This window comes from Plasmodium cynomolgi, chromosome 12 (assembly GCF_000321355.1).
Source record: "Plasmodium cynomolgi strain B DNA, chromosome 12, whole genome shotgun sequence".
Lineage (NCBI taxonomy): Eukaryota > Apicomplexa > Aconoidasida > Haemosporida > Plasmodiidae > Plasmodium > Plasmodium cynomolgi.
Genome location: NC_020405.1, coordinates 3,094,016 through 3,118,530, shown reverse-complemented (window position 1 = coordinate 3,118,530; position 24,515 = coordinate 3,094,016). Strand labels below are relative to the sequence as shown.

Here is a 24,515-nt window from a genome sequence, read left to right as displayed (position 1 = left end):
ATAATCTAACTGAGCTGTAAATATAACTACAAGTACAATATCACACTTATTTCAGCCATTTTTTATCGTTATAAATCGCGGTGACTTTTACGAAAAAAGGATAAGCAGTTTGCGCTTCATATATAAATTAAGCCAAATAAGGAATTCATGCTAAAGAATAAAATAACGCTTCCTTTTTCACAAATCTACAAAGTACAAGACATGAGTGAGTCGAATATTAAATTGAGCAAAAATTGTAACATAGTCAGATTTGCGCTTACGTTAATACAAAGTATGACAAAATATTGAAAGCACATAGCAGAACCTACAGGTTTACAAGTATTAATTATAATAAATGTTATTTTAAAGTTTGTTCTATTTATTTATTTTAGAATGTAATATGAAAAATTTCAAAGTTGTTCGAGTAAAAAGACTTGCTGTTTTGCTACATTCTTCTGATTAACACCAACGGAGGGTAGCATTTTGTTCCATAATCGTCAATTTTTTTTTGCCCAAAACGGATTACCCTTTTTTTCTTCGTCATAATTCAAATTTTTAATTACTATTTATAATTTTTTTGGTTCTATGCTAAAAAAAAAATATATTATTAAATACCATTTTACAAATTACCACTGCTATATTTCCTTTGTGAGCTGAAGAATGTTCCAATAAGGCAAGGGACATCTCACAAAATTACTCACCATTAAAAATATCACCCAAATATTTTGAGAATATATTATTTTAAAATGAAGCGTTGTTACAGCCTCTTAGATGCCAGTTCAAAACGTAATAGAGCGTCAGATCGAGTTAAAAACGTGCCTACACTGGAATCTTCCATCTCGCCCATAAAATCGAGAAATAAAAATATAACTATAAATGCAGTCACCCTTTTTACAAATATTATATATTTATCCCTTTTATTGTACACATTCCAAGGATCTCTTGATTATAGGTAAAATTCATAAGACTGTTGTGTACCCATGCGCCTGTGTGGACACATTTTTTGTTTTTTGTTTTTTTCGCCCAATGTTTCCATTTTTCTTACATGAACATTTAAGCAGTACGAACAAAAAAGAACCAAAACTTCTCAACGCGTATTCGTAATTTCCAATTGCAGAGACGTTAATAAATTCTCTACAAAATGTACAAAAGGATTTAATGGTAAAGCGACAGGTACCACATTTAAGAGAAACCTGGCGGAAGAATACTCTGACAATGTACCTGAAGTGCCAGAGGAAAATGTATTAGAACCAGAAGTTGCAACCACGCCGACCTCTGATTTTTATACCTACGAGCACCCCGATGAAGAAGATGAACTTGATGACATTGAAAATCTAGATGAAGTTATTGTAAGTTGCGAAAAAGAATTTAATGATATTCTTATAGACATTACAAATCGATTTGTAGAATTTACGGAGGATATGAATCATTACTGGTGTGATCATATGTGGAAAAGTGTATGGTGTAAATACGTAAATATTGTGCACACTGATTTGATGAAAGACCTTAATGACCCAACCCTTTCCTTACATGAAAAAAAGGAAATTTTCAAAAGTTTGATGGAATGGTGTGAGGAGGATTTTAAGAACTTCTTGAAACTGATTAAGAAAGAATGGGATTTGCGGGATGACCCAGAGCATTACTTAGAAAGATAACAAAGGAAGAAAAAAATCAAATACAGTGTTCCAAAGGATATTTAGACTTCCGTTTGCAAAAGAGAAATCTACTTTTTTAAAGTTCTCTATCACTTTTTTTACGTGTGAAATGTAAAAACTAACCGCATTATTTGCTATCATTTGTATACTACTTATCCTAAAGGTTTAACACTACACAAGGGGTTCATCTCATGGACCTTATAGCATAAAGAGTTTTTCATTATTTCGTTTTACACACATATTGATGTTATTCGCCCTTTATTCCAGCTGCTCGACAAAATTCAGTCGTTATTTTTATACTCCTTTGTGGCTTTCGTTACAGGAACAAAGAGATACGCTGCTTTAAGCATACATATGCGTCCCTTATGTGGTGAACCCTTTTTTTTGTAAAGTTCGTTTGTATGTCATTCTAGAAACGGAGCAGCTTCAATGCTTTATGACTCTTCTTTCACACAAGGTGTACAATCCTTATTTGCTGAAGAACGTGTCTCGCTAAAAGATGAAAAGTATCACTTCTTTTTTTTTGTGATGTACAACACTTTCGAGAATAAGACGAATAACCACCTGATGCTTCATCGCAACAGACAAAGATACCTCAATTAAATATTCTTAAAGGGGTAGTTATTTTCCCGTGTGGAATAGATCTCTTTACGTGTTAAAAAAAAAAAAAAAAAAAACAGTGTTATAATTATAAGCTAACTCAAAACGAATAACACGAAGAAATGTTCTTTCCAATAGCACAAAGGAGTACAAAATAGAATTTATTACATCTATAAGTGCACACATTCTGAGTAGCATATTGACAAAAGCACATCTTTAATGAACTCTGCCAATAACATTTAAGAAAAAAAAAAAAATCACTTTGCTATACATATGCAATATGCTCTTATTTTCATTATTCTTTAGTTACATTTTGGATGAAGATCCATTCACACTTTTAAACCAAAGAAATAATATAAATATTGTGCAAAGTGCTTAATTGAAAGATAAATTATTATTAAATTTATTTTGTTGGCCATTAGTGCACCTTTTTCTTGGCTGATCTTAATTTTATGCATATCATATGGTAAGAGAACGAAATTGGAACACGCTTAATGCAGGGGATCTTTTTCCGAGTACATATTTTTATGCATTTTTTTTTTTAACACGTCAAATGGCGCAGTGCTTTATGTCACAATTTTCCCCCATTTTAAATTAAAAATATCAAAATGGTAATATATAGTGTGCACAGTTTATTCATTTGAAGGGATCATCTTCATCTCATTTTATGTGCTTGTAATATAAGTGCTATTTAGAAACATACAGCGAAATTTTATTTTACACATAATATAATTATTTTTAAGAATTGTATGCAAGTATTGCCTATTTAAATAGCTCTACCTTTTTTAATTCATTATAACTATCATGTATTACTGGAGAAATGTGTTCTAAGGATCAAGTGATCTCTGAGTGGAATAATTTTTTACAGTCCATTTCTGTGAGAAGTTATCTCTTTTAAATTTACTTATAATTTTTTTGTTTTGATTTTTATTCACCTAATGCCTTCTCCCAGTTCAACTTTAAAGTTAAAGAGTTTATTGAAACATGTATATGTTCTGATATTCCAATTTTAGAACAAAATTTTGTGTAATTTCCGCCTTTCGTTAATTATTTTATTTATTTTATTTTATTTTATTTATTTTACTTTATTTATTTTATTTTATTTATTTTATTTATTTTATTTTATTTATTTATTATTATATTTTTTTTTTTTTTTTTGCCCGCACCACTTTACTGAAAAACATATAATTAAAGAAAGCTTTTTGCCATATTAAAAGCAATTAGTTCACTTCACACACCTTTTTTTTAATAGTTACATTAATTAGATTTTCCTCGTGTGTCAGATTGTTTTACCTTATTTAGTGTTGTTATGAAATTGTTTCCTGCCCCCTTTACTCACACGATAAAAATAACAATAACACACTTATAATGTGTTCGTATTATTTTTATTTATTTTTTAACACTTGGCGATTATTTTTAACCTGAACAGTAATGAGGAAAATGCCTTATCACGCATGTTGCAACGCGACAAAATAAAACATAATTGTTTCATGGATGCCCATTTAAAACGTAACCAAAAATTTTGCTTCAGGGTACATGGAAAATTAAATGAAGTGCCATAAAGGGACAAAAGAAAATATTTTCCTTCTCCATGAATGCTTGTAATATTCTTCCTCATTTGGACATCGATTTGTTCTAATTTTGTAAGGAAATGAAAAGGCGCAAAAGTGCATAAGTAAACTTTTCCTGTATTTTTCTACATAACATGACTGGACATTTCTTTAAATGTCATTAAGTTGACATCCAAAATAAATCATTCTCTACAACTTCTTTGCTGTCTATCCTTTTACTAGACTAAGTACAGGGAATTCTATAGCATGCCACATAATTTTGAAGCATCAGTGGCTTCAAGATATGATAGATCATTAGCAGAAAATATAGGATACACTCAATCAAAAGCTAACAAATTAGAAAATCGAAATGGAACTCCTGCAACTGCGGGGAACGAACAAAGAGGAACCCACCCCACCGGGTTAAAAGTTAACACTGAAACCATCAAACCAACGAAACTAGCATTAAAGAGTAGCACTGCGCATACTGGAATGAGCGTTAAAAATGAAAAGGCCAGATCAATCGAATACACATTAAAGGGGACTCCTCATACCGATCTAAACATTAATAAAAAAAAGGAAGAAATGCAAGATAATCACTTAACTAGAACACCTCCTGGTGGATTAAAAGATAAAATGAAGGATCAGTCAGTGACCCATTCATTGAAAAATTCCCCCCCTACCGAGTTACAAGTTAATAAAAAGGATGAGTTAGCTAACGGTTCATTGAAGGATACCCCTCAAAACAAACCGCACGTTAGTAAAAAGGATAAATCGGCAAATAATTCACTAGGAAACACCAAACAAAGTGCGTCCAAGGTTAATAAAAAATCTGATGTAACACGAGACAAGCCACCAGTTGGAACTGCCCCTCATGAATTAAAAATTAACAAAAGATCGAAAAGGTCAACAGGTAATTTATTGCAGAATGTTCAAAAACCTCCCGTAGAAAAAGAGAACACAATAAAAAATGGATTAACCGAGTATACATTAAAGGGAGATCATATGGAAGGACTAAAAGTTAATAATAAATCGATCAGATCAAGCGTTCAGTCTCTGATAGGGGCTTCCCCCACTGGCTTAAAGGTTAGTAACGAAGAAGTCCAATCAGTAGACGGTCCTGCAGAGTTGGCCCCTCCTAGCAAATTAAACGTTAATGAAAAAGAAAAGACGGTGCCCAATTCTCTCAAAATGAAAATTCCTGGTGCGCTAACATTCAATAAAAAAGGGGAACATGCAACTAACTCACCAAAGGAACCCCCCGCGGACGCATTAGAAGCCAGCAACAAAGACGAACCAGCAAATCATTCTTCAGAAAAAGCGAAAACATTCGAATCGGAGGATAATGCAAAAAACAATGATTTACCCGTACAAAAACTCAGCGAATTACTTCCTAACCAAAAAGACAACAAAACTCCAGGACATACATCAATGCAAGTAGCACGGGACCAATTAAATGGGGAAAAAAAAATAGACAAACCAAACAATGATCCATTTAAAAATGCTCCCCCTAGTGGATTAATGGGGAGTAAAAGAACGTACCAATTAAGAGATCTTAAATGGAAAAATAAACCATCCAATGGACTGGTAGGAAACCAAACAGACACAAAATCGCAAACTTGTCCTTTAAAAAATATTTCCAAAAGTGATTCATCGGATAATCAGAAAGAGTCACTAAAAGATGTGTTAAAAAATATACCTGCTCGTAAACAAAACGGGAATGAAAAAGATCCCATAAAGGAATTTATGTCAATGCAAAAAAATAAACTCGAAGTTGATGTAAATGTACGTGAATTGGAACGAGATAATCAAAAGTGTGTAGAGAAAGTTTACGAAATTAAAAGGGACAAACGTTTTAAAGACAATCAAAGCGCAGTTATACGTGCATTAAACGATCAAATATTTCTTCAACTCCAAGAATCTGAAAAATCTGAAAAATCTGACAAACCATACTACCCCTTCGATAGGAAAATTCCCGACTTAAAAGAATATAACGAAAGTAACATATCAAAAGATTATCAACTAAAAAACAAACAACCTGATATAAAAGAGTATAAGGAAAGTAACATATCGAAAGACTACCAACTGCAGAACAAATCACATAACTTAAATGCATATAATGAAGGTCACCTCGCAAAGGAAAATCAATTAACACATAGTGCGCCTGCAGGATTAAAAGAATTTGAAACGCCGGACGAAACAAGGGATTATGGATTAAAGGGGTATACAGATTCGGAATTAAAGGAATCAGAATTAAAAGAATCAGAATTAAAGGAATCAGAATTAAAGGAATCAGAATTAATGGAATCAGAATTAAAGGAATCAATAATAAAAGAACCCCAAATTGATGATCAATCAAGTAATCAAACAACGGAGGAAAATATAAATGCCCTGCCAGACGAAACTGTAAGTATCGTAGCAAAGGAAAATAATGCTAATACGCAAGGTAACGTTTTTGGAATGTTAAGAAATATTCCCTCCGATATAGACCAAATCGAAAGAATTGTACACACTGTGTTCCGTGGCCTCAAGGAAAATAACGCAGGGGATATAGAAGAATATATCGAAACACATGAAACAAAACGTTATAAATTAGAAGCAGATGTAAAAGACGGAATAAAGGAATATGATCTAAAATTTGAAAAAGCGGGCTACGGATATAGAGAAAAGCTCCCAGTTACGGAAGTGCAAGAGTACGATGTGGTCGAAAGAATATATGATAAACCAATAAGAGTTGAAAAAGAAAAAATTAAGCCTATAGAACATTACACATACACTTATGGTGAATCACAACCTAAACCGCCACCAAAAAATTATGGATTATTAGATTTTTTCTCTTTTACTTGGCATCTTCTTTCGGATCGTAATGTATACTTGGTAGAAAAAGATAATTTGTCCTTATACAAATTGGGGAAAAAAGCTATGAAAGGTCAGTTAACCGACGAATTGATCCATGAGTATCTTGCTAATTGTACGAAACAAAAACTGAAGGAAGAAAAGGTGAAAAACAAGCACAAATTAAAAATTAAAGAAGAGAAAGGAAAAGAAAAAGGAGAAAAAAAAGAGGCAGAAGAAAAAGGAGGCGTATTTAAAAATGAAGAGGAAAAAAGAAAAATTGGCGCGAAAGGAGATGGCGGAGGCGGGAGAAACACTGAGGGGAAAAAGACTGAGAAGAAAGAAGCTGAGGCAAAAAATCCTAAAGTAAACAAAACTGAGGTGAAGAAAACTGCGGTAAAGGAAAACAATGAGGGAAAAAAGAAACCTGAAGAGAGAACGAGCAAAACGAGTCAGCTGAAAAAAAAATAGAAAAAGCCGCATCTTCAACGAAAAGGTATTCCCTGTGTGGTTTTTGGTAGATGAGAACATTTCATATTTCAGAGACGTAAACGAATTAATGATGAATGCACAGGATAATTTATTAAACTGAATCGTGCAGAAATAGTAAAATGCGATCTGAAATCACATGGTACAGAAAAAAATTTTAGCGTAAATAAAAATTTTGAAATATTTTACCTACCTACTTTAAGTAATATTTGCATATGTCCCAGTGGTGGGTGCCCTATTATTAAGGTTACGTTGATTTAACCAACTATCTGGTATTATCCGCATCTTTTTTGTCTCTTACTTTATGATCAAAACACAGACAAGATGCACTAATTAAAGATAATGATGTGTAAATTTTATTTGTAATAAAATTCTTATTTCCTCCAAAAAATGATACGCACATGTATATGTACAGGTGTGTATATGTATAGATGTGTTCCCATTTATTTATTCTGACACCTTTCTATCCCACATAAATTAGCAGATTAACAGCTTTTCATTATAAATTGTTCACTGTAATGTCACCTATATAATGTATACCCTGAACAGGGTTAACAATGTGAGCAATCCTGTCGATCCAAGAATTCTTCAATTTTTTCCCTCCTTTTGTTTTTTCCATTTGTTATGTAAAATGTAGCTTAAGCATAGGGATTCAATTTCTGTCTTATTTAGGTACAAGTTTTATCGTTTTGTATACATTTGCATTAATAAACATTTTTCTGTTTCTTTTGTTAAATATGTGTTTTTTTAGCCATCTCAACTTTAATTTATACTCTTTTTTTTTTTTTCTTGTGTGTGTAAAATTGTGTTTAATAATTTATGAAATTTTTTTTAAAACATTTTAACTGAATTAACAACTTAATTTTGTAATTTTCCGTTTATGAACACATTTTCTCCACCTGTTTACATTTTATTACATAAATTCATTCAATAGAGTCAAATTAAACGTTTTTTTTTTTTTTTTTCACTTTACAAATGTGTTAACCAGATATTCGTATGAGCGTAACATACTCAATATTTTTGAACATTTTTGCGAGCAATTTAAAAAAAATTCCATTTCTCCTTTTTATGCAGCTTTGAAGCAACAGTATAGCATAAATCACATTTGCAACGCCTTCAAAATATTTTAAAACGTGTCTTTTTTGTCTTTTTTTTTAATTGTCTCCCATACCATGACTTGTTTACTAGTATGTTATAGGTTCCGTAAAATTAATTTCCCCTCTATAAACATGTTAAAGGAATGTTTCACCAAAAAGGGGGGGAAAAATTCTCATTAGTTTTTCCCACTTTTCAGAAATGTCATTCGTTATTATATATCGCCATTTTTCTCATTTACAACACTAATTTTTACGCTCTCTGTCTACGTTTAGAAAAAACGAAAACGTTATTTTATACTGCGGACCTGTTTTAATTTTCGAAGAAGCCGCTTTTTAAATGACAAAAAATATATAAGCCTTTCTAATATATATATTTCAATTTATGTTTTCTCGTGTTTTATTTTAAGTTCGTCTTCGCTACACACGCTGACACACGGTATTATATATATACACACACACGTCACAAATAAATTAGAAAATTTAAAAAAATTACAAACTTCAAAATATAGTTTATATAGCGGATAAAACACAAATCAAAAATCAAACAAATGAGTAAAAATAAAATATAAAAAAAATCTGCATATGATTCAATGCAGACAGGGCTGGGCAAGGTAAAGGGTGACGCTTCCCCTTTGTAATTATGTAAGCGCCAGTTGTCAATGTTATATGTTATTTTTTTAATTAAAAGAACAAAATTTTCCCAATATTGCTGACAGGGGGTTGCTAAAGAAATATAAAAAATGATATGCACGTTTTAATCACAACAAAATGGTGATAATATCTCTTTTTCTTTAATTTAAAGCAGATGTATTTTCACCCCCCTTTCATCTGTACACACCCATCAATATCTTTATTATACCTTATGTTACTGGCTGATCTACCATTTTCCTAATTTTAGGTTTCTTTGAAATGATAACATAGCCTCTTTAATATTAAAAATCGAAAAGTTGCAAAAGTCTTGTATTTGTACTGGATCATATTTTTCAATATCCAACTTTCTATATCTCAATTCCTCTTTTATTATATTTCTTATTTCATCCATGTGCGGTAATAACTTATCTACGGTCATCGTGTCCTTAGTCATGTTCTTCTTTGCCATCCATATTCCCTGTGCAATTGTGCTGTTTAAAATGCCATGCGCGTCGTGGCCTAAATCATCCCATATGGAAGGCTTTTTCCTTTTATAAGTCATTCCCAATCCACCTGCGGCCACGGCAAGTATGCCTAACACTACACCTATAACTGCATATATCACCTTCTTTTTCCTCTTTTTATTTAATTCTTCAATGGGAGACTTCATCAAATGAGAATCACTGATCTTTACGACAGCATTGCACAAATGTGGTTCAAATAAAATATTAAAGAGTAAAATAAGGATAAAAATGTACACTTTGGTTATTTTCATTGGGGGCAACAAATAAAGCAAAAACGACTTTTCAAAAAAAAAGGATACAAATTTTGTATGCATATACTGCACATGCAAGCGTAATTAAAAGGGAGGTTTTTCTTCGTCTGTCGAAGCAGTTGAACAATTTTCGCAGCATAAATTTGTCGAAATGTTAACGTGTTAATTTGTTGACTTGTTAATGTGTAAATTTTATAACATGCAACTCTTTCTTGCCAGTTTTTCATTTTTATTTTATTTTTTTTCTCTTCATTTTAACCATTTTCATATGTGTTGCTTGCAAAATATTTTATCGATGAAATTTGAGGTTACATGTTGTTAACACTGCATACATATGCGTATCAACAAATAGGTTTGCAGTGGGAGGTCACCTACATGTGCTTTGCTTCCCTTATAATTAATTGCGATGTTTTAAACCACAAATTAAAAGCATAAATTTTTAAAAACACAACATTTTATATGTCTACAAATGCGTGGTAAAGGCATGAGGGTCTCGTAACAACTGCATATGGCACAGTTGCACGCCACTTTTAAGTGGACTAAAAAAGTTTTTTCTCAAAAATGAAGAAAAAATTAAGAGAGAAAGAAACAAATAATTTTTTATAAAAAGAATATTCAAAACGAATAACTAATTTTAATATCATTTGAGGAGAAACCTCCCAGAAAAAACTGAGTAAATATATATGCACATGTAAAGGCAACCATTAGTGGTCTTCTTTGCGAATGCATGCAATTAAAAAAAATAGCACTTTGTAGCAAAATTGAATAGAGACTAGTTACATCAAAATTTAAGCAAATAATGTGTATATAAAAAGATTTTTTTAAATTCATGTCAAACGAGATATTGTTTAAAAAAAAAAAAAAAAACCTTGTACAACATTTACGTGTAGCATGTTGTTGTAGCATATCACAGTGTGCTTCCCCATTGCGTTTATTTCTTCAAGGAGAGAAAAGATCAAAACAAATGAGGAAACAAATGAGGAAAAAAAAAAATATATAGGGTGCCACCCACCTTTCTTCAATTAACCAATAAATCGTGAAGATTTTTTGCGGCAAATTTATTTATGAATAAAAATAACTTTCCTAACACAGCGCAGAAAATATGTGAATACAGATGCGTTTCAGCGGCTTAATCTCACCGTACACATAATTTACAGTGGTGACCCCAATAACCTTGCACAAATTTAATTGAATATTATGCAAAAGGATATATGCTCATACTGAATTTCATTCAGATGGCAAAAATTAATCAGCAGCAATATTCAGAAATAAGAATTTATCCCTTATTAAGAGAAATTCATTGGTGTCGCTCTTTTTCGTGAAGACATTTTAAAATTTATCTTTTTTCCCCGTTTTCATATTCATCATTTTAACCCTTTTTGTCTTCGCAATCAAATCATTATACCGCTTTTTTTTTTTTTTTTTTTTATGGTCCTCATTAACTCTTCTGTTCTTTAACAAAAATCACATTTTTAGACCAGCACATCCAAATTTTTATGTGCGTTAAAGTTGTATACATGTACGAAGATGATAAAATAGGTTCAGAGTTAACCATTAAACAGTATATCATTATGAACTTCAAAAATGATATGATGTATTAAAATAAAGGAATTATCCCCTATGTGAGTTTTTTTCCAATACACTGCACTCGTATAGCATTTTTTAAGCATATAACGAAGGAATCGAAAAAACAACCCAACTTGCGTGCAAATTTAACTTACATTTTAACATCTACAGATAGTTTTTCATCCATCTTTTGAAGAGATTACCTCCATTAGTGTAGTACATTGGCATATTGCAAAAAAGAAACTTTTTAAAAATGTGCGTTCAGTACGTTGCATCTAGAAAATTACACAGAATGGTGATATTTTATCCAAGAGGGAATAAAATTTAGTAAATTTCCCCGTAAATAGACACATAACGGTACTAAATATTTCAGTAAAACTGTGCATATGTTCGTCAATAACTAGCCTTTACTAAGTTATGTATGCATATGTAGGTATACCCAGTAACTGCCAACCTTCGCCATGTATATATTGGCCATTAGCTGCTGATCATCAAAAGGTGACATAATTACAGAATGCAAATAGCAATCGTATATGTAGTTTCATTCATAGCTGCTTAATTATCTCAAGCGCAGCGCGTTTCAGTTATATATATACATATATATATTTAATTATATAGGCATATGTTTTTCATATCTTAGAACAATTCAAATTGTATGCTTTTCCCCCGTCCATGCAACAACAAACCGCATTGTTACGAAAAGCATACGCCAAAAATAGCCTTACGATGAAAAAGAAAATGCTATAAAAAAACTCGTGGACCTGCTAAAAATGTTAATATTTCCTTTTTTTATTCTGCTACTTCGCATTTTGTTCGTGCTTTTCTAATTCTGTACATTTCATGCACTTCAAATTAATGTTGCCATTTTTTGTTCATTCGTTTTGGGGAATTTGTACGTTGCCCATTATTCTTCCTCATGAATATAACTTAATATTATATATTTTTTTAAGCACTCTTTTTCTCATGAAGATTCTTGCAGGTCTTTTTACAATTTTTCAATTCATTCACATGTCATAAAAATAGTGCATGGTTCTTTCATTTTATTTTTTATGTTCCTAATTTTTTTAATATAAACAATAAGTGACCAAATTATGGAAGCAAAAACATCGAAATAGTGATGATGCAGAAATGAACTTTTTATTTATAAATAAAACAAATTATTCCCTAAGAAGGCATATATAACAACCCGAACGCATGCTGAAATGATATTGACAAAATATCATTAAAAATGCCGCTACTGCTGCTACGTATAAAGGTAATTATACCCTACATAAACTCTATGCCCAATGCTACATTTTTATTTTTACTCTTGCAAAAATCTTTAGTTGCAGACAATTATTCTATTTCGTACATTATAATTAATCAAAAAAAAAAAAAAAAAATCGAAAATGGGAATTCTTACTGGAATAATGCTATGCGCATCTGCTTCATAAAATTTTTATTTCAACAAAACTGCATTTAAAAAAAGTTGAAGAACAAAAAAAAAAAAAAAAAAATACGAATAACAAAATTTTAGCAGTTCCGAAATAATGTATTTTAAATTTAAAAAAAAATTATTATTTGTATTCTCCTTCTTAGAAGACCTTTTTTTTTTGATTAACTGTTCTATGCAAAATATATAATTCTAGCATCAATTAAATCGCAATTTTTGTAAAAGTTTTAATTTGTCATATTATTGTTGCCTTAGTATAATTTTGCAATTTTCAAAATAAATAATTATAAAATTTTAGTCCTATTCTTATCTCCAATTTAGGCAACATTATTTAATAAAATAGAACTAATACAAAACACGTAAGTTGTATTTTTCTTTATATTGACATATAAATAATTTCTCCTTAAATCCCCTTTTGCCATTTAACCTAAAAAATATTAAAACAACGTTACTCCATTTATAATTTTAATAAAACAGTAGTATATTCCCTGATTTTTACAATTTTTGTTCACCACTTATCTAACTTTTTTATAAGTAACAAAAATAAGAACAAATAAATGCTATAAATTATAATTGCTAACTCTGCGTTTTTACGAATTAAAATAATTGTCTGCATGTACCAAAATGACACAGAATAATCTTATACGTATATATACATATGTGGACAAAAAATTTAATAAAATTTCACATAAATTTTAATTTGCTTTTTTTTTTTTTTTTTCCTTAAAAGGTACCCTTGTTGAAAATGACTTCTGATATTAATTCTTTGGCTGGTGAAGCCTTAAATACCATTAATGACGAATTGCCTAATGTAATATCAACTGATGAGGCAACTGCAAATTCCAGTTTCATACTCATCTTAGCTATTACTCTTATTGTTATCTACATAGGATTGATCTTCTCCGTTGGGGTAAGAATAAAGGAATGCTGCTTTCCTTCGGCATGGTTGAATAATGTCCCAAAAAATTCTTGCAAAATGTGTGCATATATTTATACATACGCCTGTTTATTATATATACTTGTATATATTACATATATAATGCGCAATTTACCTTTTCATTTACCCTTTCAGCTTCCTCTTAGTCAAGAGGAAGGAGCAGCCAACCTTGGATTTATTGATTTGCCTATAGACGATGAGATACCTCACTCTGATGCCGAACAGGAAACCTTTCAACAGCCCGAGATCAATTAATCCGACGAATCGGAAAAGAAAAAGAAAAAAAAAAAATGTAAAAAGTAAAAAGAAACAGATTCTGACGAAAATTAACAAAATGAAATAAAAGAAATTACTAACGCTTTCATATCTGCCTGCCACAAAAATAATGATGTTTTCTAATCAATCAGATGACTCAATACATACATGAAACTTGTTAGGCAAAGCTTTTCCCATCGTTACAATAACCCGATCATTAGTTATTTTCCCCTTTGAAGTGTACACGAAGATTACCCTTTTTTATTTGCAAATGAGTATATTCCTATCAAACTTAATACATAACTGCACAATGGTTAATCCCTGCGTTAAACCGTAAATTTGTCTGTCGATCGTATTATCATATTGTGAACTTTCACAAGATCGTGAATATATATAATTTTATGTTATGCATACATAAACTGTACAGGCATCCGAACTGTTAGAAAATTTTAGTAAAATAATGCCTTGCCGTCTCTCTTACCCTATTTAATTTGGGCAAAAAAGAATGTAAACTATTCATGCTAATTTAAGTGGACTCTTTTTATTTTATTTTTTTTACACATATCTTTGCTTTTTTTTCTATGTATTCTTTAAACAATTTATGCTGCATTTTACGCTTTCATTTCCATTCTCATTTTTTCCAAAATGTAAAACTTATAATGTTTATAAATACCCCTTTGAATATACAAACAACATAATTGTGCATGTTATGTACTCCCCCCAATTCAATCATCATTCAGGGTAATCATAAAATGATAACAAAATGGTTAATATTTTCACTTTCACTGAACGTGATGTCTTATGTGAAAAGGCCATTATGAGTGCAACCCCCTTTTCAGGTTCGTCCTTACAAAGAAGTGTTACATATTTTACGTGCACAAAAATCGTTTTCCCTATTTAATCACTCTTTCTGTTTCCTCAGCCCACATATGTAAAACGACTATATATTGCCTTTCCGAAATGATATATCACCATTTTCCTGTTATAAAATTGAAACGTGTGTTAACACAAACCCGGTTATGAACACATATATGAAACAAAAAAATGCGTGAACATATAATTTCCTTTTGATATTTCAGAAATATTCTCTCCCCTTTCGTGTATTTCACATGTATGAATGGAAAGCTTCTTAACACAATAATCCGTGAAAATTATATGCATTCTTCTTTTTATGCACTTCACCTTTTAATGTGCAGTTTCTTCAGACATGCCAATTTAACCGAACATATAATTTATATTTATAAAGAAATTCCTTTTTAAAACTGTATGAAGGCATTTTTGGTGGGTAAAAGTTGTTCATTATGTTGTATATGTGTATTTATTTCATATAATTTACCCTCCTCTTCAAATTTCTTCAATTTTGACATGAATTCCACTGATCTTATTTGTTGGTATGAAGGTTGGCCCATTTCATGACCTCTATGGAGTAACACTGTACCCACTTTTTTTTTGCCAATCATTTGTTTCATAAGCATGCCGCAATCATATAACACTATACTTGTAAATTTTCTCTGATTAAGCTATATATTCCTACTTTTTACGTCATTTATATAACCTTTTAAGCATCTTAACGAATTCGTTATTATGGCAAATTGATTTAAAAAATCTGCGTATAATATAATCACAAAAGAGTTTTTCAAAATTAAAAAAATTGCGTGCAAAGCTTTTTAAAAATATTTATAATATGAGCAAAATCTGAATGTAAATTTCGTCACCATATTTAAAGCATTTACACTTGAGAATTTTTTTCCACGTTGATTTTTGTTTTCCAAAAAATGAATATGCCCAACAACGGATACAAACATGTATGGTTTAAATTTTCCTTTTTTTCTTAACAAACATTCATGCATAACTTTTTTTTAATCACAATTATTTCTCAATACGTGTTTAAATATGTGCTAATGGGTAACTTTTCCTATATGGCTGAGCTCTGTAAAAAATTTAAAACCCATTCTCCAACATGCATCACCACAGAGGATATATTCATCACATTATTTTTTTTTTTTTTTTTTTTAAATATTGTAACATTTTTCAAAAATTTTTTATGATACGATGCACAAACTCGTTTCACACTTATTTTAAAAAAAAAAAAGGCAACCCATACATAATGAGAATGGGTAGCAAAATTTCAAATGGGCTCATGCACAAATGAGCAAACAACTTATTTTTCTTCCCTGTTGTTCATAAAAATTGCGAACCCTCTAATGCAACTTTTTCCTGCACATATATGTGCCACATTAACCGATCCAGAAATTAAGATCACTTCTTTTTATTTATTATACAAATTGCAACATTTCTTTTACTGTTCCATTTGAACAAAATGCATCACAACGAGATTCGAACCGTATATTATTTTATAACCATAATTAAATAACACAGTTGTACTTAAATTAACCCCCATACTGCAAAATGCTCCGTATGGAGTATTCCACCATATGTTCATTGTGACAAATTAAATCTGACTTAAAAAGTGAAAGCGCAACTGCTGTAACATATATGCAAAATAAAAAGATACTTATGGTATCCTCCATAGCAGATAAAAATTGTGCGTCTTATAAAGCACAAATAATGCACAAGGTACATTCCGCACATGTTCGTTTTTATTTAAAGAAAAAACGGAGTTATGCTTTCTACCTCTAAGGCACAATTTTTATCTTATAAAACATACTCCTCATAGTAAAAACACATATTTACTTTACGTTTTCATATTTTTTTAAATACACACGGAATTGTTAAAAAGTACAAAACTAAAAAACACACAACTAAAAGCGGAAAACATTAGTTCTGCAAACATTTTTAAAACGTTGAAAGTTTCAGAATGCAACAAATTATCAGATTAAAGAAAAAAAAAAAAAAAAAGGCAACAAAAATTGTCTTATTTATCTTACAATTGTAGAACAGAATAAGAATTACTTTTCTTTCTACATTTCAAAATATTTTGATAAAGAAAGTTATTCTGTAATATTTACAACAAACAAAAGAAATTGCAATTATTTACACACATTTCATTTCGTTTTTATTTAAATCCTAAGTATATAACCACATATCTTGTATTCACCATTTAAGCATATCTTTTGCTTTATATAATGTACGCTCTGATAAAAAGATTAAATTAACATAATCATCACGAAGATGCTTCTCATAATGAGTTACCTGATCTTCGCAATATTGAAATTTTGAAAGCAATTTAATTATATTATACATTATAGAACATGTTTGACGCCTTATCATTAAATGATTAAAAAGGNGTAATATATCTTCAACTGATTTCAAACGTGGGTAAAAACCACCAAAATTTTCATATATCATAAAGAATTTTTGACACAATTGAATTATGTTCCATAAACTCTAGTAAAAATATTAACTGATTTAGTAAACCTGAAACAAAATAAAACTCCCTATATCCTATCATAATTTTTCCATCAACTTTAATCTTTAATGGCTTAAGTATTACAATAGCATAACTGATTACATAATGTAGGCATGTCAAAAGAATAACATCCTTATATAAATAATTTTTAGGTAAAGAGAAATTTTGTGAAAGAAGCGCTGCATCTTTCTTAATTTTATTACGTTTTTCAGCAAAGAAAGATAATGCTTTTCTTAAATACGATATATTCTGAAGTTGGTGAAAAACTATCTCTCTTAACTTCTTTCGTTCGGAATAATTCAAATGCCTACTGACACTTGTCTGTTTTAATCTTTCAAGTGTATAATCATTTTCAACATTTTTTTCTCTTATTGCCCTTATTCTTGTATCACAAAAATTGCAAATTTCACATTTATCCTGAGATAAATATGTGCCTATATTAAGACATAAAAAACTGTCAATGTTTAAAGGTTTGTTTTTTGTACCAAGATAATTCAACAGAAAGTTATTGCATGGCTGATATTTAATACGTTCTTTGACATAGAAAAAATTAACTTTTGCCAGAGATAATTCACCCACCATTGTATTATTTAAAAATTCATATAATGGAGTACTCAAGAAATCATCAAAATATAGCGTTGCGCGTATTTCATTTTCACTTTTCTTTTCAAAGTTTTTCTCTACTACTCCAAAAGGCGCACGAGGATTATCAAAGTTAATACCTTTCGACAAATTTAATGGATATTCATTATTCAATTCAGAAATTTTTTCTTTGCTGTGTATCCCTGCCTTTAAATATTCCTCTATTTTTTCATCATCAATTTCGAAAAATATATCATCACATTCCTTTAGTACGTGTCTAAACTCATCTAACTGGAGGTCATCCAATTTTTCAGGCTTTTCTTCTGGTGCATCTTTTGATGATGATGCACTTGAAGTTGTTCCCTTTTCTTGTACTTCTTCTTCAGAGCTCCTCTTGCATTTTTTAATATCTTCTAATAGAAAATGTGTTTGTCTATAACTTAATCTTCTTTTTCTTGGGGATGTTCCTCCAGTTTCCATTTCTTCCTCCCCTCCAACTGCCCCCATTTCTTCCTCCCCTCCAACTGCCCCCATTTCATCCTCCCCTCCAACTGCCCCCATTTCTTCCTCCCCTCCAACTACCTCCATTTCATCCGTCCCTTCAACTGCACCCTCTTTTTCGGATTTTTTCTGTTCCTCTTTTTCGGATTTTTTCTGTTCCTCTTTTTCGGATTTTTTCTGTTCCTCCTTTTCAGATTTTTTTTGTTCCCCTTTTTTGGATTTTTTCTGTTCCTCTTTTTCGGATTTTTTTGTTCCTCTTCTTCTTGCCCCAAAGCGTGAAGGGACAGAAGATTTATAACTTCCTCCATAAGAACATCATCATCATAAGAGCCTTTCCCATCCCCTGATTTTACACCAGAATCAGGTTCATTTTCAGCTAAAAATACTTTTCTCACACATCTGTTTCGCATGAAATATGTATGAATATAGGCTAAAACTATGGCCAATTTGTAGAAATGTTTCATTTTAAGAGATATTATATGCAAAAAAAAAAATGCAGTAAAAATAGAACACAAGTTTATTTTCGGCAACAATGTAAATATTACAGTTCCACGCTCTTATATCGTGTTATTTGAATTACATGAGTAAATTAAAACCTTAACTTCACGTCATAAAATAAACATAGAAAAAAATAGGCAGCAATAGTTAACTATAGACACAATTGGTATCCATGCATGTTCAAGAAAAAAGTGAAATCTTAAAATGTATGTTTAAACTAAAACGAGCATACTAAACAATCACATAAAAGCATTAACTTGATCACATTTTATTTTTGCACAATGAGTCTACTTCAGCACTCTTATGTTACATTCATGTTTATATACTTTTGTTTTCTGCACCAGTCAGGCATCAATAAATTTATAGGCGAGCAACAAAATTCTACTTATTTTGCCTTTTTAAATCGTACCGCTTTCGTTTGTTTACAGGATTTTTCATTGTTGATATGAAAAACGAAATATCCTTTTTTCTGCTTACAAATTACAGTGTTGTGTACTTGTCAAGTGTTCTTAATTAATATGTGTGGGGATAAATCATTAAATAAAATAACGTAACACGATCAAATGAATAGCAACTGTTAACTGAATTTATTACCATGTGAAATTAAATCAAAATGCATGGTAAAGATGTGCTATAAAAATACTCGTCTGCTGAGCATTTTAAAAATTATATTCAGGGTTTAGGGGTTCTATAAATTAAATAAAAAGAACAAACGTCATTTGAGGCATGCAGGCATACGAAAATGTAAGGGTTATGCATCTGTTGATGCTTCAGTTAAAATAAATTTAAATTTTTTTTTTTACAGCATATGATATGTTTCTTCTTACATTTAATCTACAATTAAATGATTTGAATGTATGCTCGTCAAAAACGCTTATTTTTATCCATAAAATGATTAAACTACATCTTTTTTTTTTCATAAAGGAAAATCCATATGCCTGTGATTCGCATGTATGTGGCATTAAATAGACCTCTGCTCATGATTTATAATTTTTCTTGTAAGAAAAAAATTGACAAAAAATAACAGATTAAAGTTCATTTTTTTTTCATCATTTTTTGTCAATTTAAATGTAATTATTAACGGCTGTAAAGAGTTTTTTTTTTTTTTTTGCATATGCAATGTCATAAGCAATGCATTTTTTTTTTTATATACTCACAGAATAGTTCTTACAGGAAAAGAAAAAAAAAACACTTTACGCTTCAGTATGCAATTTCTTGTTGAGCTGATAACCGCAGATTCGTTCCAAAATAAAGAATTTACCATTTCTACTGTGCGAGCCACTAAGAAGAGCGTTTTGAAAATTTTAAAATGTGGACATTCACTTCTGCTTGGTATATATGGTCGGAGAACCTCACCTTCTTCAATTTTAACATGAGATAAAAATTAAGAAATGGCAGTTAGGATAAAATACATTTCTATGGTACACCAAACCAAGATTCATGTAAAATATGATGCTGTTTTGGGAAACCATAAAATGGGAAATTATCCGTATATATGCCCTTTTATCAAATAAAACGCACCAGAAAAAAGGTATCTTTTTAGCAGGAAAATGTAGAAATCAAAGCATATTAAACCATGAAAAAGTTTAGAAGTGAGGAAAAATTCGCTTTCATCGTCATGCATCTTTACTTATCTGCAAAAAGGACTATTTTTTTTGTGCACATGATTGCCCCTTCTGCTATAACCAGCCAGTGAAGCAATTGTTATTTTTGAATAATGGCCACTAATATCAATCCATTTGCGTATAACTTGACCAATTCACAGTTAAGTAATGTTTGTGTGGAAAATGTTAAGTTAAAACTAGGAAGAGCAAAAAAATGTATTCAAATGTGTATAATGAAGGATTTTTCTTTCTATTAACTTATCCCAAGACGCAACAGAAAATTTTAACGAATTACTCCTCACAGAAATGTCATGTCACAATTTTTAAAAAATGAATAAACGAAACCTAAATGGAAGACACTCATGTTGTAAAACACTTAAAAAAAAATCTCAATGTAAAAATGTTCAAATTATTTTCATTACAAAATAATTCTTCTTATATAAGCATATAGTGAGAGGAGTCTCAAATCATTTGATGTCTTAATTAAATTGTTTTAAATGCCTTATTATTAATCCCCTTATTCGCTTAAAAAAAAAAACATTTTATTTAAATCGCTAACCCATACAACACGTTAATTACACATCTTTTAAAGATACATAGTGCACATCACAGCATTCATGATGAAAAGGCTGTTTGTGAAATGTTCCATTACAGATTCAATACGAAGCCTTTCTTCTTTCATTTATCACAAATGATAATTTACATTCATAGAAACACCTTTGAACAGAATACACACTTTCTTCCATTTTAACCATTTCACCTTTTTGATATTATCGACTATGTTTTACTCCTATATGCATACAAAAAATATGATTATGCCGCCTTAGTCTGTCCAATTACTTTTTCGCATTTTACGAAATGTAGCGGAGTAAAAAAAAAAAATAAATGCCCTTTTTCAATCAAATAAAATATTTTCTTAAAAGGAAGAAAAATTTCATAATTTTACTTCCTAATTAAATGCAAAACTTAAATAATTTGACCATTCTTTAGTTTTTCTCTAAATGAGTTTTACATACAATAATTTTACCACACATAACTGTGCCTATAATTAGGATAAAATGACTCCCACGCTGAAGGGAACGAGGAATAATGTACAACTTATTCCAACTGACACGTTTTTTCTAACATTAAGACGCACTACTATTTCGTAAAAATTGTGTGAAATGATTGACTTAATAAAAATTAATTTTTTTTACTATTATACATGTTAATTTTTAAAAACATTAGAAAAACAAAATGTCTTAATGTGCAATAATATACAATGGGAAAAAAAATACTTATGCACATTTTAGAACAATCCGAAAGGGAAAAATTCTTTCTGAAATGTTGTGTATTTAAGCACTGTGTTCAGAATGAAAATTATCGATGGTCAATATTTTAGGGAACTCTTTTTTTGTTCCTTCGGGCATACGTAAAATTAATGTACAAAAATTTAGACCCATGTTTTATTTTATTTATGTTACATTGGTGAGTAAAAAATATGGAATGGTTAATAATTTTCTGCATGAACACTTTTTGAATATCAAAAGGTAAATGCTCCCTTTTTATATATAGAAATTATAAGGGATAATTCACAACATGTGATATATTATTATTAGGACCTCAGTGCACTCAAAAAAATCGGATTATAATTTAAACCCCAAAGATAACCTGCACCCCCATCGTCCCTTCTTATCATTTCTATCACCTTCATCCCCATCGTCCCTCTTATCATTTCTATCACCTTCACCCACACTGTCACTTCTACCATTATTTTCACCACTATCCTCAGAACCACCTGATTCATCATGATAATACATTCTCATTCTTCTTCTATTACGTCTATCCCTTTCATCAGTGTACTCTGCACTTAGTCTAAGCAACATTCGTTTTAATTTCTCCTCTTCTTTATTTCTCTCTTTTCTCATATCACGAATATTCTAAATGATGCATTAAAAATTGATAAAAAATAATTATTACAGTTAAATGTATATAAGGGTTATTGAAAAATTAAAAATTAATATAAATGCATAAAAATATGAACATCTCCTTACCGTAAATATTATAAACACCCATATGGCAACTGAAATAAGGAACAATAATGATAAAAAAATAGGTACAGTAGGGTTAAACGAAGTATCTGTAGTGTTGGTTCCATTTGTGGTGATATTAATATATGATGAAGTTGTATTAATAGCAGTAGGATCAGTTGTCGATTGTGTGACGACTTCGCCTAATGTAGACATATATTCTCCTACTGTTCCATTGGCAGGAGTCGGACTGGAAGTGGCATTCTGAGTAGGATTAAATATACTCGAAACAGTAGAAGTTAACGCTTCACTAATGTTCCTATACGTTTCTGAATTTGTAACGTTTTCAACTGTTGTATTTAGGACTTCCTCCACAGAATTTTGTAATGTAGTAGCTGCAGATGTAATTGCATCTTCAATAAAGGAAACACCAAACGGTGCACTTGATGTAGGTGAATTGGCAAGTAATCCATCAGCTGTACTATTAGAAGTTGCGTCTGTAGGTAAATCTTCGATAAAAAGAGAAGTGACGGGTGTGCTAAATGTACTAGAACTCGTTGATGGATGACTAAAGTTCATATTAGAAGCTGCAGTTTGAAGTAATGTTCTCAATGTGGAATTGGTAGATCCATCTGGTAATCCAGGTGTAGTTAAATTTTGTTCAGCCATATTTTCCAATTGTACTCTTAAATAAATATATGTATGCGTGCAACTCGCAATAAAGAATAACCACCAGTTCGTTCTTCAGTTCCGTTTGTAATAATGGAAAATATTTCAGAAGGTTGTGCGGTATGAAATTAATTCGAAAACTACAAGGGAAGCAAACTCCAGATTGTGAACTTCCTCAACAATGTCATTACTAAGTAGCATAAATATTATATCTTCTACAGAGTTTTTTTCAATTTTTTTTCTGAACTCCACCAAATAGTATTTATCCTCCAACTTCGGAAAGCACAATTCTATGTGTTTGTTTGAATTCCCGGAACAAAATGTGACGAATGCTGTAGTGCCCCCTTCGTTTTTCCCTTTTTTACAGGGTTTCCTTGGAAGTCAAAAATGCTCAAATAAACGGAAATTTCCACGCAGTAACATGTAAATTTCAATTGTGTATGATATAAAGGCTTCAAAATTCACGTTTTTAAGTATATTTATATTTATACTGCATGCACATGTAACGAACACGTCAACGAATTGTTCTGATAAAATGCATATTTCACAAAACTGGGAAAATAGCCTTTGCTTAATTGTCACTATTTATCATACACAATAAATTTTTTACTTTTCAAAAATTTGTAAAAAGAGCATAAAGAAAGATGCAGAAAAAATAATTATGTAGCACTTACATTTTTTTCCTTCAATTTGGGGTTTAAAAAAATAGGTATGTCTGCAAATCTTTTACACACTTAAAGTATAAACACTTAAAAACAGCATTATCGGATGTAGAATACGTTTGCGCATTAACCCACTTATGTTTCTCTGGTGCCACTAAATATTACCAATTACTGACATTTTGTGATCAACGTGCAATGGCCCTGCACCCCTTATCTCACAACCTTAAGTGTTTTAAGTGTTCTGTGTGCACTTCACGCTTTAGCAGGCTTTGCAACTGAAAAATATCTTCTGTGTTTTGTTATGTGCTTTCTTTGATTTGAGCCTTTTGTGAGTTTATTCCGTTTTATGCATTTTTCTTTCCCTTTGTATGCCTTGGGAGTTCATATTCAATCTGTTGATCTTTAAAGAAAAAGTCAAAATTGTATCATTTTGTGCAAAAATGTAGAAGGATAAAAATGAAATGATTAAAAAAGGTCGTTAATGAAAAAAGTTCCTTTTCCTGCTTTAGTTTTTTTCGAGGTTTTATTTTTATCCGAACGTCTACAAAGGATGAAGAAAATGAGTCATATTTTGAGAAGTAACAGAGAGGTATATTTTAAAAAGTTGCAAAATATATATGCGCTTAATAATTAATACAATTTTCTCAACATGCGTAAAGCTTCATTTCAGAGTTTGTAACTTCACTTAGACAAATGAAAATACACGAATGAGCGGTATAACCAAAAAGTAAAATTGGTGCCCCATGAGGTCCCGTTTTTTTTTTTTTTTAATTAATAANTTTTAGAGGTTAATCGTTATGTTATTCGAATCATATAAAAA

The 24,515-nt window shown here is 30.6% G+C and overlaps 6 protein-coding genes across 6 annotated transcripts; 3 read left to right on the top strand and 3 right to left on the bottom strand.

Moving 5' to 3' along the window:
- Window positions 1-725: 725 nt before the first annotated feature.
- Window positions 726-1,634, top strand: PCYB_127910 (hypothetical protein; the record flags this gene model as incomplete). Its single annotated transcript, XM_004224125.1, has 2 exons — window positions 726-931; window positions 1,097-1,634. The coding sequence occupies 2 exons, from the start codon at window positions 726-728 to the stop codon at window positions 1,632-1,634; spliced, it is 744 nt and encodes a 247-aa protein (XP_004224173.1).
- A 2,417-nt stretch (window positions 1,635-4,051) lies between these two features.
- Window positions 4,052-7,090, top strand: PCYB_127900 (erythrocyte membrane protein 3; the record flags this gene model as incomplete). The annotated part of the gene is made up of 2 exons (XM_004224124.1): window positions 4,052-4,697; window positions 4,734-7,090. The coding sequence occupies 2 exons, from the start codon at window positions 4,052-4,054 to the stop codon at window positions 7,088-7,090; spliced, it is 3,003 nt and encodes a 1,000-aa protein (XP_004224172.1).
- Window positions 7,091-9,082: 1,992 nt separating this feature from the next.
- PCYB_127890 (early transcribed membrane protein) lies at window positions 9,083-9,610 on the bottom strand (the record flags this gene model as incomplete). The annotated part of the gene is made up of 1 exon (XM_004224123.1): window positions 9,083-9,610. One exon carries the CDS (start codon window positions 9,608-9,610, stop codon window positions 9,083-9,085), a length of 528 nt encoding a protein of 175 aa, XP_004224171.1.
- A 3,743-nt stretch (window positions 9,611-13,353) lies between these two features.
- Window positions 13,354-13,800, top strand: PCYB_127880 (hypothetical protein; the record flags this gene model as incomplete). The annotated part of the gene is made up of 2 exons (XM_004224122.1): window positions 13,354-13,518; window positions 13,681-13,800. 2 exons carry the CDS (start codon window positions 13,354-13,356, stop codon window positions 13,798-13,800), a joined length of 285 nt encoding a protein of 94 aa, XP_004224170.1.
- A 3,298-nt stretch (window positions 13,801-17,098) lies between these two features.
- On the bottom strand, window positions 17,099-18,717 carry PCYB_127870 (hypothetical protein; the record flags this gene model as incomplete). Its single annotated transcript, XM_004224121.1, has 2 exons — window positions 17,099-18,197; window positions 18,335-18,717. The coding sequence occupies 2 exons, from the start codon at window positions 18,715-18,717 to the stop codon at window positions 17,099-17,101; spliced, it is 1,482 nt and encodes a 493-aa protein (XP_004224169.1).
- Window positions 18,718-22,478: 3,761 nt separating this feature from the next.
- PCYB_127860 (hypothetical protein) lies at window positions 22,479-23,012 on the bottom strand (the record flags this gene model as incomplete). Its single annotated transcript, XM_004224120.1, has 1 exon — window positions 22,479-23,012. A coding segment is annotated over one exon (534 nt), but the record flags the coding sequence as incomplete, so codon positions are not given.
- Between the last annotated feature and the right edge of the window lie 1,503 nt (window positions 23,013-24,515).